Genomic DNA, 11,525 nt, shown 5'->3' with positions numbered 1-11,525 from the left:
TTTTTTTTTTTTTTACTGACAAGCGAGAGGAAAAGTTACTTCCGTGTCAAGTCTCCACCACACTGACGTGTTTAACTTTTTCGGAAGTTAAAGCGTAAAAGTTTTAACGTGTAATTCAAGGAAATAAAATCGTTAAATATTCAAATATTCTATGGAAAAAACATAGGTAGCTTATTTATATATATTCACCAAATGTGCTTTTTGTTTAATAGCCTTTTAGCAAATATCAAACAGTCCGCCACACATTTTATTTTGAAGAGCTTTACCGGAAACACAAGTGCACGATAATGCTTGTAACTTTATGTTATGCTGTTAACACAGACGTGGAGTTAAGACAGCTAGGCAGCTCATATAATGAAAAAATGGCTCATCATAGTGACTTCAGGACTGCTTTTGCTTTGACGTGGAAATGACCGAGGAACGCCTTTGACTAAAATGACGGCATGACGCGTTGTTACTTCATTTAAAACAGCAGAGCTCGAATATTGTTGTTTGTGTGGAAGGAACCTGTACGTCAGATTTATCATTGAAAACGTGATTGTGATAGGAATTCATTAGACAATGCCTGAAAACATGTCACCAGTACCCACTGTTCCGCTAGTGATCAACTGTTTAATGTCTGTTCTGGGCTGCTTGGCTACACTTAAACTCATTCCTGCTTTTAAAGAGCATTTTATCTCAGCTCGACTTTACGGAATAGACCTAAACAAAACAACCAAGAAGGAAGTGTGAGTTTTGTTTTGTTTTTTCCCGCAGTTTATTATGATATCTCCAAGTTTGTGTTAATGAATATTCCCATCTTGTGTGTCTTCCTGGTCGTGATGATTTGCAGCCCAGAGTCTCAAGGAGTCATCAGTGGGACGGTTTTCCTCATCATCCTCTTCTGCTTCATCCCAGTGCCTTTCCTCAGCTGCTTTGTTGGAGATCAGTGCATGGGCTTTCCTCATGATGAGGTAGGCTGAAAACCTGTGTTTTTATCCCGCGTCTCATCCATTGCTTTGACCTGTTTCTGTGTGTTTTCTTGGAGCAGTTTGTGCAGCTGATCGGCGCACTCCTGGCCATCTGCTGCATGATCTTCTTGGGCTTTGCTGATGATGTGCTGAACCTGCGGTGGAGGCACAAGCTCCTTCTTCCCACCATGGCGTCCCTGCCGCTGCTCATGGTGTACTTCACCAACTTCGGCAACACTGTCATCGTGGTGCCTAAGCCCTTCAGAGCTCTGCTTGGGCTCCACTTGGACCTGGGTAAGTTGATCTCATTATTTGGTGGTGAAAGCGTGTGCTAAGGACTTCTCTTTTTTTAAGCCACTCCCAAGAATTTTCATGTGCTGGAACTAATACAGCATCCTCTTTTTTGCATTATTTTATTTTGAAATATGAATTCTGAAAGACTTTACAAAAAACATCTTGCATTCCTTTTTTAATGTTTTTTGTTATATCATCTGCAGGTATCCTCTACTACGTCTACATGGGGATGCTTGCAGTTTTCTGCACAAACGCCATCAACATCTTAGCGGGCATCAATGGCATCGAGTCGGGTCAAGCCCTGTTTATCTCCGGCTCCATCATCATCTTCAATTTATTGGAGCTCAGCGGTAGGTCCTTTTGTCTTCACCAGCGTTACACTGGTCTGTTTTTATTAGATGTATTTTAATGAAATAATCAAATGAGCATTTTTTTAATGTAAATTTGTTTTGTATTTTTATTAAATTCTAGGTGATTACCGTGATGATCATGTTTTCTCCCTCTACTTCATGATACCGTTCTTCTTCACTACATTAGCACTTTTTTACCACAACTGGTGAGCTAAATCTACAACCTGGAGCATTTTTTAAACAATAAATCATTTTTTTCCCTGTGTTTGAACATGCAGAGTTGTTATTCAGCTCTAATTCGACGACCTGCAACTTGTTTGTGACAGGTATCCCTCGTCTGTGTTTGTGGGAGACACGTTCTGCTACTTTGCGGGGATGACCTTCGCTGTCGTGGGCATCCTGGGTCACTTCAGCAAAACAATGCTGCTCTTCTTCATACCTCAAGTGGTGAACTTTGTCTACTCTCTGCCTCAGCTTTTTCACATCGTCCCCTGTCCGAGGCATCGGCTCCCCAGGTCACTTACTTTTCAGATGCATCATTTCTCACTTATGCAAAATCTACATTAGTGAGCAAAAGTCTTGAATCATGGTAGATGGATTGAACTTATATAGCGCTTTATCAAGCCCCATGGGGGACCCCAAAGCACTTTATAGTTATTCACCCATTCACACAATAACTTAGTGACAGATCTTCAGAAAATCCAGAAAAATCATTTAAGGCCATGTTGCTGATTCCAGAAAGTTTTGTCTTTTTGTAAGCAAAATGTTTAAAAATGAGTGGTGGATCAGTGTGCATTGTCACATACATATAGTTTTAACATATTTCTTTCTCCTTTCTTCATTACTATTAACAGACTGAATGCAGACACAGGCAAACTGGGGATGAGCTACTCTAAATTTAAAACAAAAGACCTCTCGACCTTAGGACACCTCATTCTGAAGGTAAAACTTCTCTCACTGCACATTTCTTTTGTAAATTGTTGATAATGTGCTAGGGACGTAGATACATCTTTTTTTTTTACTTTTTTATTTTTACAGCTCAAAGAAATTAGAATCATTTTGAATATTCTTGACTTAGGGAGTTCCTCCTCTTAAAATAACAATACAACATGTTTGAAAGCAGTGATATTTGTTTTAGATGCATAAAAACCTCTCAACATGCAGGTTTGTGAGCTGCTAAAGCTGCTGGAGGTGCGCCGAGGCCAGGGTGAAGACAAGGATTATATTGAATGCAACAACATGACTTTGATAAACCTGGTTCTGAAAGTACTCGGACCCATCCACGAGAGAACTCTGACGGCCATCATGCTGGCCATACAGGTAAACACACACCTGCTATATTCAGATCCACTGTCAGTCGGATAAAAACGTTTCAACTGTTGTTTCTTCGTCTCACTCAGGTGATGGGGAGCGCAGTGGCTTTTGGGGTCCGTTATCATCTCGTGCGTCTGTTTTATGACGTCTAAGACGGCTTTTCTTAAAGAGGGGAGACAATGGATGGAGGAAACGTACTGTTGTGGAGATGTTTTAAAGGCTTTTTAACAGATACTATTAGCTCTCTGTCGTTTCTCTGACTATCTGCAGCAAAAACTCACTGCTAAGTCATTTAAGCATATATGTGTGTGTGAGGGTCTGACATCAGCAGCAGCAATGGTGTTAAATTTAAGTGTCCACCTTGAAAGGATATTTTTCTGTTTTTCTTTTTATATTTTTTGAGGAAAGTAAGGAGGCTTACTATTTGACGACACAGCCATTTTTTKGGGGCTGAATTTCTCGAGTTTGTTACAATTTGATAATAGATTTATAAATATTCAAGACCGCTTTGCATCATAGTGATGCACTGAATAAGATGCTGACTTTTAAAAAATGGCTTTTGTCATGCCTGCATAAATACCTCTGAACAAATTCCCAAGGAATGATCATTGTAAAGAAAAACGGTGTCTTAAATCAATCTGAGGATAAAGAAAAAGGTTATTAGAGCAGATAACGTGAGCTAATAATGTCTAAATTGTTGTAAAAGTAAAGCTTTAAGACGTTTGAAAGGTGTCTCCACTTCTAAGAAAGGGTTCAGCTGACATTTAGGAATGAACTGGCACTAAAACTGATTTTGTCTTTTTTTTTAAAGAATGTAATTAAGAGTGAAACACTGTTTATGCTTGAATTTAAGTATAAAAAATGTGAAATAAAACAAAAAATAAATAAGGTTTTGCTTTAATTGTTGTATTGACTCATTTTTTATCTGCAACAAGAGCAAAAGTTATTAAGTAGGAAATCATAATTGGGTTGATTTTTAAAATATGCTTAATGAATAACGCAAATATTTGCCAGATTTGACTCATCGTTTGTGAAATTTTAATTAATGTGGAAAAAGTAATTATTTTTGTTCTTATTTTTTAAAGTTGATTAATGCTACTAAGGATGATTCTTTTTCTTTTAAATGTTCATCAGTATAATAATGTGTGTGTGTGTGTGTGTGTGTGTGTGGGGGGGGGGGTAAAGTTAAATTGACATTGAAATGAAAATAAAATGTTTTACCGGAACTATTAAACTACACTTTGTTTCCGTCGGGTTTTACGTGTTGCACATGACCCGCGTAGAATTGATTCCGTAGGTACCCACTATATAAACTGGTTTAGTTTCACCTTTTAGTAATAAATTAAAGCTATAAATATTTTTCTCCTTATGTGTTATATTTAGTTTTTTTTTTCTCGCTTCCAGGGGAACTTTGTCCCGTTAAAGCTGCTAAAGCTTGTAGCTCGTAATGTCACAGTTAGCTACTTGTCCAAAACATTAATGCTAATAAATTAGCTTTGTCGTCTGGGAGTAGCTACTAGAGAGATGCCTCCAAAAAAGCGAATTCAAAAGAGAGCGCTTCAACTGGGCTGTGAGTGGGCATCGTGTCAAGAATCCTTCAGTCAAATGGAAAACTTTTGTAAACACGTAGAAGGTCACCTGACAGGTTTGAATCAGGAGGAAGATGAAGAAGCAGAAGCAGGTGAGTTCACGTCCTGTCTGTGTTCCTGAGGTAGAGAATACCTTGTTGCTGCACGCTCTTTGTTTTGGTCCAGAGGAGAGGAACTGTCTGTGGAGGGACTGTGGTTTCTGCTCTGTTGATGGGTTTGAAGAACTTCGTCGACATCTCCTGTTTCACTGTTACCACACTAAGCTGAAGCAGCTGGGTCAGCAGGTCCTCGATGCTCAGCCTGAGCTGGGCTCCTGCTCCATCTCCTACCACAACCGCAACATCATCCCAGACATCCCCGACAATTTCATCTGTCTTTGGGAAGAATGTGAGGTGAGACAGWCAGATATATTTGATGCAGTGGATTCACTCTCTTCTTTCTGAGCAAAAAAATTGAAGCTGCTCGAAATGAAGTGTTTGTTTACTTTTTGTCAAAGCAACCACCTTATGAGAACCCTGAATGGTTTTATCGCCATGTGGAAATGCACACACTGTCCATCGAAATACCAACCGGAGACTGTGAGTTTCCTGTTCGCTGTGGATGGAAAGGTGTTTAACGTCTCAAGATTTGATTTACGCAGTCTTAATTCCTCTTGGCAGACGTTAGGATGTGTCATCTGTCATTTTGTTTTAGACTGTGAAGCGACGGCTAAAGGACGTCCCAAGCTGCGGGAACACCTGCGCAGCCACACCCAGGAGAAGATGGTGGCGTGTCCAGGCTGCGGGGGCATGTACGCAAACAACACCAAATTCTTTGACCACATCATACGACAGAGCGCCATGGAAGGTAGCCTCTGTTCAAGTAATGAAGAAAATGACTTTTAACGTTGCCATTACGTAATTGTTGCTTTGTGTGTGTGTTGTAGGTCAGAGGTTTCAGTGTTCTCACTGCTCCAAACGTTTTGCAACAGAAAGACTGCTGAGAGACCACATGAGGACCCACGGTCAGTCTCTGCTTCATCACTCTGTAACTTATGCTACTTTCACTCTGCAGGTCTTAATGCTCAATTCTTACTTTTTGCTCATATMTGATTTATTTTATTTTTATTTTTTGATTAGTAGATAAATGGACGTTGTAATGCAGATACTTCTTTGTTTTCCCTGTGTTGCAACAGTAAGCCACTACAAGTGTCCTTTGTGTGACATGACCTGCCCATCACCTTCGTCCCTGCGCAGCCACATCAAGTTCCGCCACAGCAACGAGAAGCCATACAGCTGCGATTATTGTGAATACAGGTATTGTGTCGTTTTCTTCTGCAACGGTACAAGCTAGAATCAGGCAGGTAAATACTTCATTTGCCTTTTTTTGTGTGTTTTTATAGCTGTAAGAATCTGATCGACCTGCGTAAACACCTGGACACCCACAGCGGTGATCCTGCGTTTCGCTGCGACGTCCCTGGATGTAGCTTCACCTGCCGCACGCCCGGCACCATGAAGATCCACCACCAAAAAGAGCACGAGGTGATTTATTTATTTATTTATTTATTTGGTTTTAAGAGATCATTTTTTCTTCCGTACATTTTTCGGAATCTAACTCGTTCCACAATTTTTGTGCTATTTCAACAATTCATATATCAAAACTTTCAGCTCATTCAGATGAGGGGTGCTATGACTTTTGGTGTTTCAGCTATGTATACTTTTTTAGCTATTTCACCTTTTTTAGCCACTTTTTTGCCATTGAAAATTAATGGAGCTGTTTTCAACATCCTTAAAATATTTTAAAATGTTTCTAAATCTTCACAGCACCTTACACATTTTGTTCAGGTTATGCTTTATTTTTTCACTTTCGTGTGCTAATTTTAGCTACCTTTTTGCTAATAGTTTTTTTCTGCTATTTCAGCTACAATTCTGCTTCTTTCTGCTATTCTTCTGATTTGTCTACTTTTTTGTGCTTTTTTCTGCTACTTTGTGCTATTTATGCTTCTTACAGATGTTTTCTGCTATATTGAACTATTTGCTGAAATTTTAGCTAATGTTTAGCTGCTATTAGCTAAGGTTAGCTTTTCTAAGCTAAATACAAACTTTTTGTAGCTATTACAACTTTTTTTAGCTAAGGTTAGCAAACTTGTGCTCCTTATGCTAATTAAATAATTTCCAGCTACTTTTTAGCTGAAAATTTCAGCTGTTAGAATTATTTCACTACAAATGATAATTTTTATGTAATTTTACACTTTTTTCCTGCCTTTTTTCTGTTTTAGTTTTTTTTAACTAAAACTATTTCAACTGGGTGCTAATTTCAAATTGTGGCTGCTGCCTTTACCTTATTTTATGCTCATTTTAGCTACATTATGCTACTTTAGCTATTCTTCTGCTTTTTTCTACTTTTAATACTTTTTTACTGCTWCCTAGTGCTATTTATGCTTCTTACAGATGTTTTCAGCTATATTCAGCTATTTTAGCTCTTAGCTTTTAGCTGTTTTCTGTTTTCAACTAGATTTGTGCTCCTTTCTACTGTTTTTATGGAGTTAGGCTTTTTTGCTTTCAGTTTTTCAAAGTGAGCTCACATTAACATGTCCTATTAAATATTTTCAGCAGCTTTCAGCTTAAGTTTTCAGCATGAAGCATTCACACCAGCATTTTCACAGGAAATGCAATTTCTCTAGTTCATTGCTTGTTGCGGTAATAAGTGAGATGGAAAAACCTAAACTTATCCCCAGGTTTTAGATCATAATGTGTTTTTTCTCTCTCTGTGTAATCAGAAGAGTTTCACAGCTCGCTACAAGTGTCACGTATGTGGCCAGTGTTTCACAAGAGGCAACGGCCTTACTGTCCATCTGCACAAAAAGCACCAGTTCAAATGGCCCTCTGGACACCCCAGGTTCAGGTTAGTCTCGAGCACAGTTCCACTTGGCTTCCCCGTGTGAAGTTTTACAGGCTTTATGCTAACCTACCAGGTACAAACAACACGAGGACGGTTTCATGCGGCTGCAGCTGATCCGCTACGAGAGCGTGGAGCTAACGGAGCAGCTGATGAGAGAGAAGCAGAAGAGGCGAGCCGAGGGCGATGACGACAGCGACAGCGACCATGCTGAGAGTCGAGAGCTGGAGGGCGAGTGTGCCGCGGAGCTGCGTGGGGTGCTGCTGGAGGAGGAGAGGAGCGAGGAAGGGGGTCAGGACGGGGACATGCTGTACGTCCTGACAAAAGGTTTGTCGCAGGCAGGGGAGGACTCTGTGTTAATGCAGCTCCAGGACACAGAGCAGCAACAAGGAATGCTGGTGGACTGAATTAATGGTCATCCTACATGTCAAAACTAGTCAGCCATGTTTTTTTCTCATRCAGTATTTGGTGACTGAACAAAGAGGTTTGTAGAACCTGAGCCCTTATTGAGTTCTGCATAGATTATGGAGATCCACCTTAATCACTATATGTGACCTGTCACATCGAAACGAGGATTAAGATGTGGCGAAATAGTCAGATAGTGTTTTGACWAAACCACTTGCAAAAATTACATTTTGTCAAAATGTAACCAGTGTATCATTTCAATGAACTGTCTGAAATATTATCCTTAAAAAAWTTTTGAAGCACTTTTGGAGCACTAGCAACCAAACACGATTTTGAGGAAAAACGCCTTAAAATGTTTAGATTTTCACTGTAAGCTATCAAAGCTTTTGTTTCTTTCCAGCTGCGAAATCTCAGTAGTCAAATACTATTTGAGGTTTCTTTTTTCAAATGACATAAAAAAATCCTCATTAAAATTAGTATTTAGACCAAGTATTTATGTATTATTGTAACCAACAAGACAAATTAAATAATATCTCTGGATCTACCTATGATATCAGGTTGATCAAAGTATCAAAATTTAGCTTTTAAAGCAGGAATCTGAAAATATGATGTCATTTTGAACAAATTTGATTTAATCCACATTTCAATGTGATGGGTCACATATTGGCCTATGTTAGGCACTAAAATGTTTTTTATGTGATGTATTTGATATTATCAYGTTTTCTGATATTTAAAGTTGGTTTAAAATCATCTTGAGGTTCAGGCACTTGTCATATCTGCCACAAATCCTAAAACTGAGAAGTCACTTTWTGAACACAAAAGGAATGAAACCAGAACTTCAAAGGTTTCCTCATCACTAATMATGCATCAGTCTGAAACGTCAATAAACATTTGAACCATTAGTTTTTATTCAGTTTGTTTTACCTGCGAAATGAAACATTTGCTGACTTTCAGGTAATTATTYCATTTTAAATTTTAAACAAGTTGAATCAACAAAGACAATAGATCTATTTTTACGTTTAATAATATTATCTGAATATTATAATCACTCTATTATGATTCTTTGCTGGCTCAGGCACACATATGAACAAAACAAAGGCACAGGTGAGTGTTCTCCTCCTTGCCTTTGTTTTAAACTCAACTTTAAGCTAAACCGAGGCAGCACAAACACGCACAGTCGAGCTGCACATAATTCCTGCTCCTTCCTGTTGACCWATTGGAGAGGAGCTGACCTAAGAAGGGCTGCCCCTTTTATTTGCATATAGAGGCAGAAATGCATAAGGTGAAGTAAATACAAGAGACAGAGAAATGCCAAAACAAAACGTGGAAAAAAACGATGGGAAAATTTGTTAAAAATACATTAAATATAATCATTTAAGACTGGTTCTCAACCTTTTAAGACATGTACGCTCTGAGCCATTACGTCATACCACTAGTACCCCTTCAGTCAAACTTCTCGCTGAAGGAACTGTCCGAGGTCCTGAAAGTCCTAAAATGTTTCAGGACCTTCGACAGTGTGCAGGGCTGAAGGAACTGTCCAAGGTCCTGAAAGTGCTGTTATGTTTCAGGACTTAAGACCAGTGTTTCCCAACATTTTAGACTTGTGTACCCCCTGAGCCATTTTGTCATACCACTAGTACCCCTTCAGTCAAACGTAATGATTATTCTCCAAAATTATAATGTACTACAACTGATTATTAAATGAAAATTGTTTATTTAACACCCTAGAATGTTTAATTCTCARGCATGTTATTTTTTTCAACTCAAATTAAACATAAATATAAAACATTGCCTTGAAAGTGAATAGGTAATTAAATAAATAAATCAGGCAATGGGAAATGTTTCCACATACCCCCTGTAATATGCTCATGTACCCCAAGGGGTGCACGTAACCCGGAATCATTGATTTAAGAGATGTGTACAAGTAAAAGGAAAAATAAAAAATATATTTTTAAAAGCAATAAAATGTAAATTATGCTCTTAAATGTATTGATTTATTGAATCTAAGCTGGAAAAATAAATATTAAGGTAAATTAAATTGTAAAACATTAGGTAAAGTTCTCCTTTAATTTAATTGGTGCATTTTAAGTGTATTTGTTTATTTGTTGGTCCGGTTATATATTTCTGCTTTTATTTCTAATTATCAGTTTTGGTCCTCCATACAAGCATCTTTTTATTTGTAAAACAAACCTTTGAATTTCTTGTGAGCTAAAACTTGTTGTACAACTGCTAAAATGATAAAATAAAAAAATAAAAAAATTACTGAATTTGCCTTCTTTTCATTGATTCTTCTCATAAATCTATTCCCAACAAAACAATGTTCTCATATTTTTTTATATTTATTTTTTGTTGTGAGCTTTAAAACAGCTTTCAGAGATTTAAATAAGAGGCCAGTCACAGCATGACTCTGTCCAMAGTATTACAGATTAGAAAGCACTCGCAGCTTAGCTTCAGTCTCACTTAAACTCACGGCTGCTTTGTGCTGCAGCTCTAAGGGAGAAAATACTTTGCGGTTTCTTGTGTTTTACAATGATCAGTCTGTTGTCGCTGACCAGTTCTCAGACTGTTTTTCTCAGAGAGTGATGATGATGAGCATCGTGACATTCCCTGCGCTGCTGCTGTTTGTGTTCTGTTGCATCCCGGGAGGTTTTACTCAGTCATCGGAGTGGAACAGGGAGCTGGAAGTTAGTGGTAAGAATCTCCATGGTCTCATTTTCTCCCTCCAGTGTAATGTCCTGGAAAGTTATATCCCATGTGGGACCAGCTAAAACAACAAGGATGTATTTTAAACAATGTTTTCATGAAAAATCATCTAAATTTTATTGATTGCACAGATGTTGGTTCAGTTTGAGCGTATAAAGCAGGAAATACGTGTGCTGTCCTGCAGGTGAGACTGAATGGATTCCCCAGCCGGACTTTGTGGACGACACATACTGGTCTGGGTCGGCTCCTCTGTGTTTGGGAGGCTGTAAGTCACRTCATCAGGAGGTGAAAAAGGATCGCTGTGGGGACTCCAGCTGCTGCTGGCTCGGCTACAAGTCCCTCTGCAGAGGTGAGTGTAGGCTGCAGGGACGCCACCAAGGGGAGGGGCAATGCTTAAGCTTAAATGCATAATTTGTCAGTAAAATATTTCATGAACCAATGGATGGGTTGTAATGAAACACACAGAAGGTAATCACTAGATGCACTCCTACAGCTGATCAAAATGTTTGGATTCAACCACATTCAAATCAAGTCTATAATACTTTATTAATCCCAAAGGGAAATTAAATGTTGTAACTCATATTATCCAGGTTTCTTTAAAGAGTTGTTATAAATACTGAAGTGGGCAGGAAGAATCTCCTGTAGTGGTCCGTCGTGTGACCAGGTTTTCAGAAACATAATCTCTTCAGCTGGAAATGATAAAATATAATAGATTGGAATGCCTTTTTTTTTTTTCTCGAGACATGTGTAAAACTAAATAAAGACTTACCGGATGAACACAAATACATATTTGTGAACCGTTTWAGAGCTCTGTGATGAGGAAGGCCACCCTGATCACAGAGGGTCTGTCTCACCCCCTCTGTCACGGGGTTCTTCTTCAAGCCAACACCGCCAAAACACAATAAAAAAATCCACTGGCAAGTCAGGAAACTTTCTGCTCATCTGGATTTTATTCTCAATCTTCACAATGGAAGAACACTTGTCTCCATTACAAGCCTTTTGAAAAAAACCCAACAACTCAACAACACATTTTACTCTAGATC

General features: G+C 38.6%; 3 protein-coding genes across 4 annotated transcripts in view; all 3 read left to right on the top strand.

Moving 5' to 3' along the window:
- The first annotated feature begins 330 nt into the window (after positions 1-330).
- Positions 331-3,809, top strand: dpagt1 (dolichyl-phosphate (UDP-N-acetylglucosamine) N-acetylglucosaminephosphotransferase 1 (GlcNAc-1-P transferase)). Its single transcript, XM_014006651.1, has 9 exons — positions 331-728; positions 833-953; positions 1,031-1,244; positions 1,448-1,594; positions 1,716-1,800; positions 1,921-2,109; positions 2,449-2,536; positions 2,759-2,914; positions 2,995-3,809. The coding sequence occupies exons 1-9, from the start codon at positions 562-564 to the stop codon at positions 3,058-3,060; spliced, it is 1,233 nt and encodes a 410-aa protein (XP_013862105.1). The 5' UTR covers positions 331-561; the 3' UTR covers positions 3,061-3,809.
- Positions 3,810-4,161: 352 nt separating this feature from the next.
- Positions 4,162-7,943, top strand: hinfp (histone H4 transcription factor). 2 transcript variants are annotated; one of them, XM_014006649.1, is made up of 9 exons: positions 4,162-4,589; positions 4,663-4,889; positions 4,994-5,075; positions 5,191-5,343; positions 5,423-5,500; positions 5,672-5,792; positions 5,879-6,017; positions 7,256-7,380; positions 7,451-7,943. In XM_014006649.1, exons 1-9 carry the CDS (start codon positions 4,433-4,435, stop codon positions 7,779-7,781), a joined length of 1,413 nt encoding a protein of 470 aa, XP_013862103.1. In that variant the 5' UTR covers positions 4,162-4,432; the 3' UTR covers positions 7,782-7,943. The 2 variants fall into 2 exon arrangements, with proteins under 2 accessions (XP_013862103.1, XP_013862102.1); XM_014006648.1 differs by having other exon boundaries at positions 4,163-4,589; positions 4,994-5,105.
- Positions 7,944-9,846: 1,903 nt separating this feature from the next.
- Positions 9,847-11,525, top strand: part of si:ch211-117m20.4 (CUB and sushi domain-containing protein 1) — a 3,693-nt gene continuing 2,014 nt past the window's right edge. Inside the window, exons 1-2 of the mRNA XM_014006647.1 lie at positions 9,847-10,470; positions 10,667-10,831. Of these exons, the coding sequence (XP_013862101.1) occupies positions 10,362-10,470; positions 10,667-10,831 (274 nt within the window). The 5' untranslated portion in view covers positions 9,847-10,361. The remainder of the gene's footprint in view (positions 10,471-10,666; positions 10,832-11,525) is intronic.

This window comes from Austrofundulus limnaeus, unplaced genomic scaffold (assembly GCF_001266775.1).
Source record: "Austrofundulus limnaeus strain Quisiro unplaced genomic scaffold, Austrofundulus_limnaeus-1.0 Scaffold37, whole genome shotgun sequence".
Classification (NCBI taxonomy): Eukaryota; Metazoa; Chordata; class Actinopteri; order Cyprinodontiformes; family Rivulidae; genus Austrofundulus; species Austrofundulus limnaeus.
This window is presented reverse-complemented; position numbering and strand designations above follow the sequence as displayed.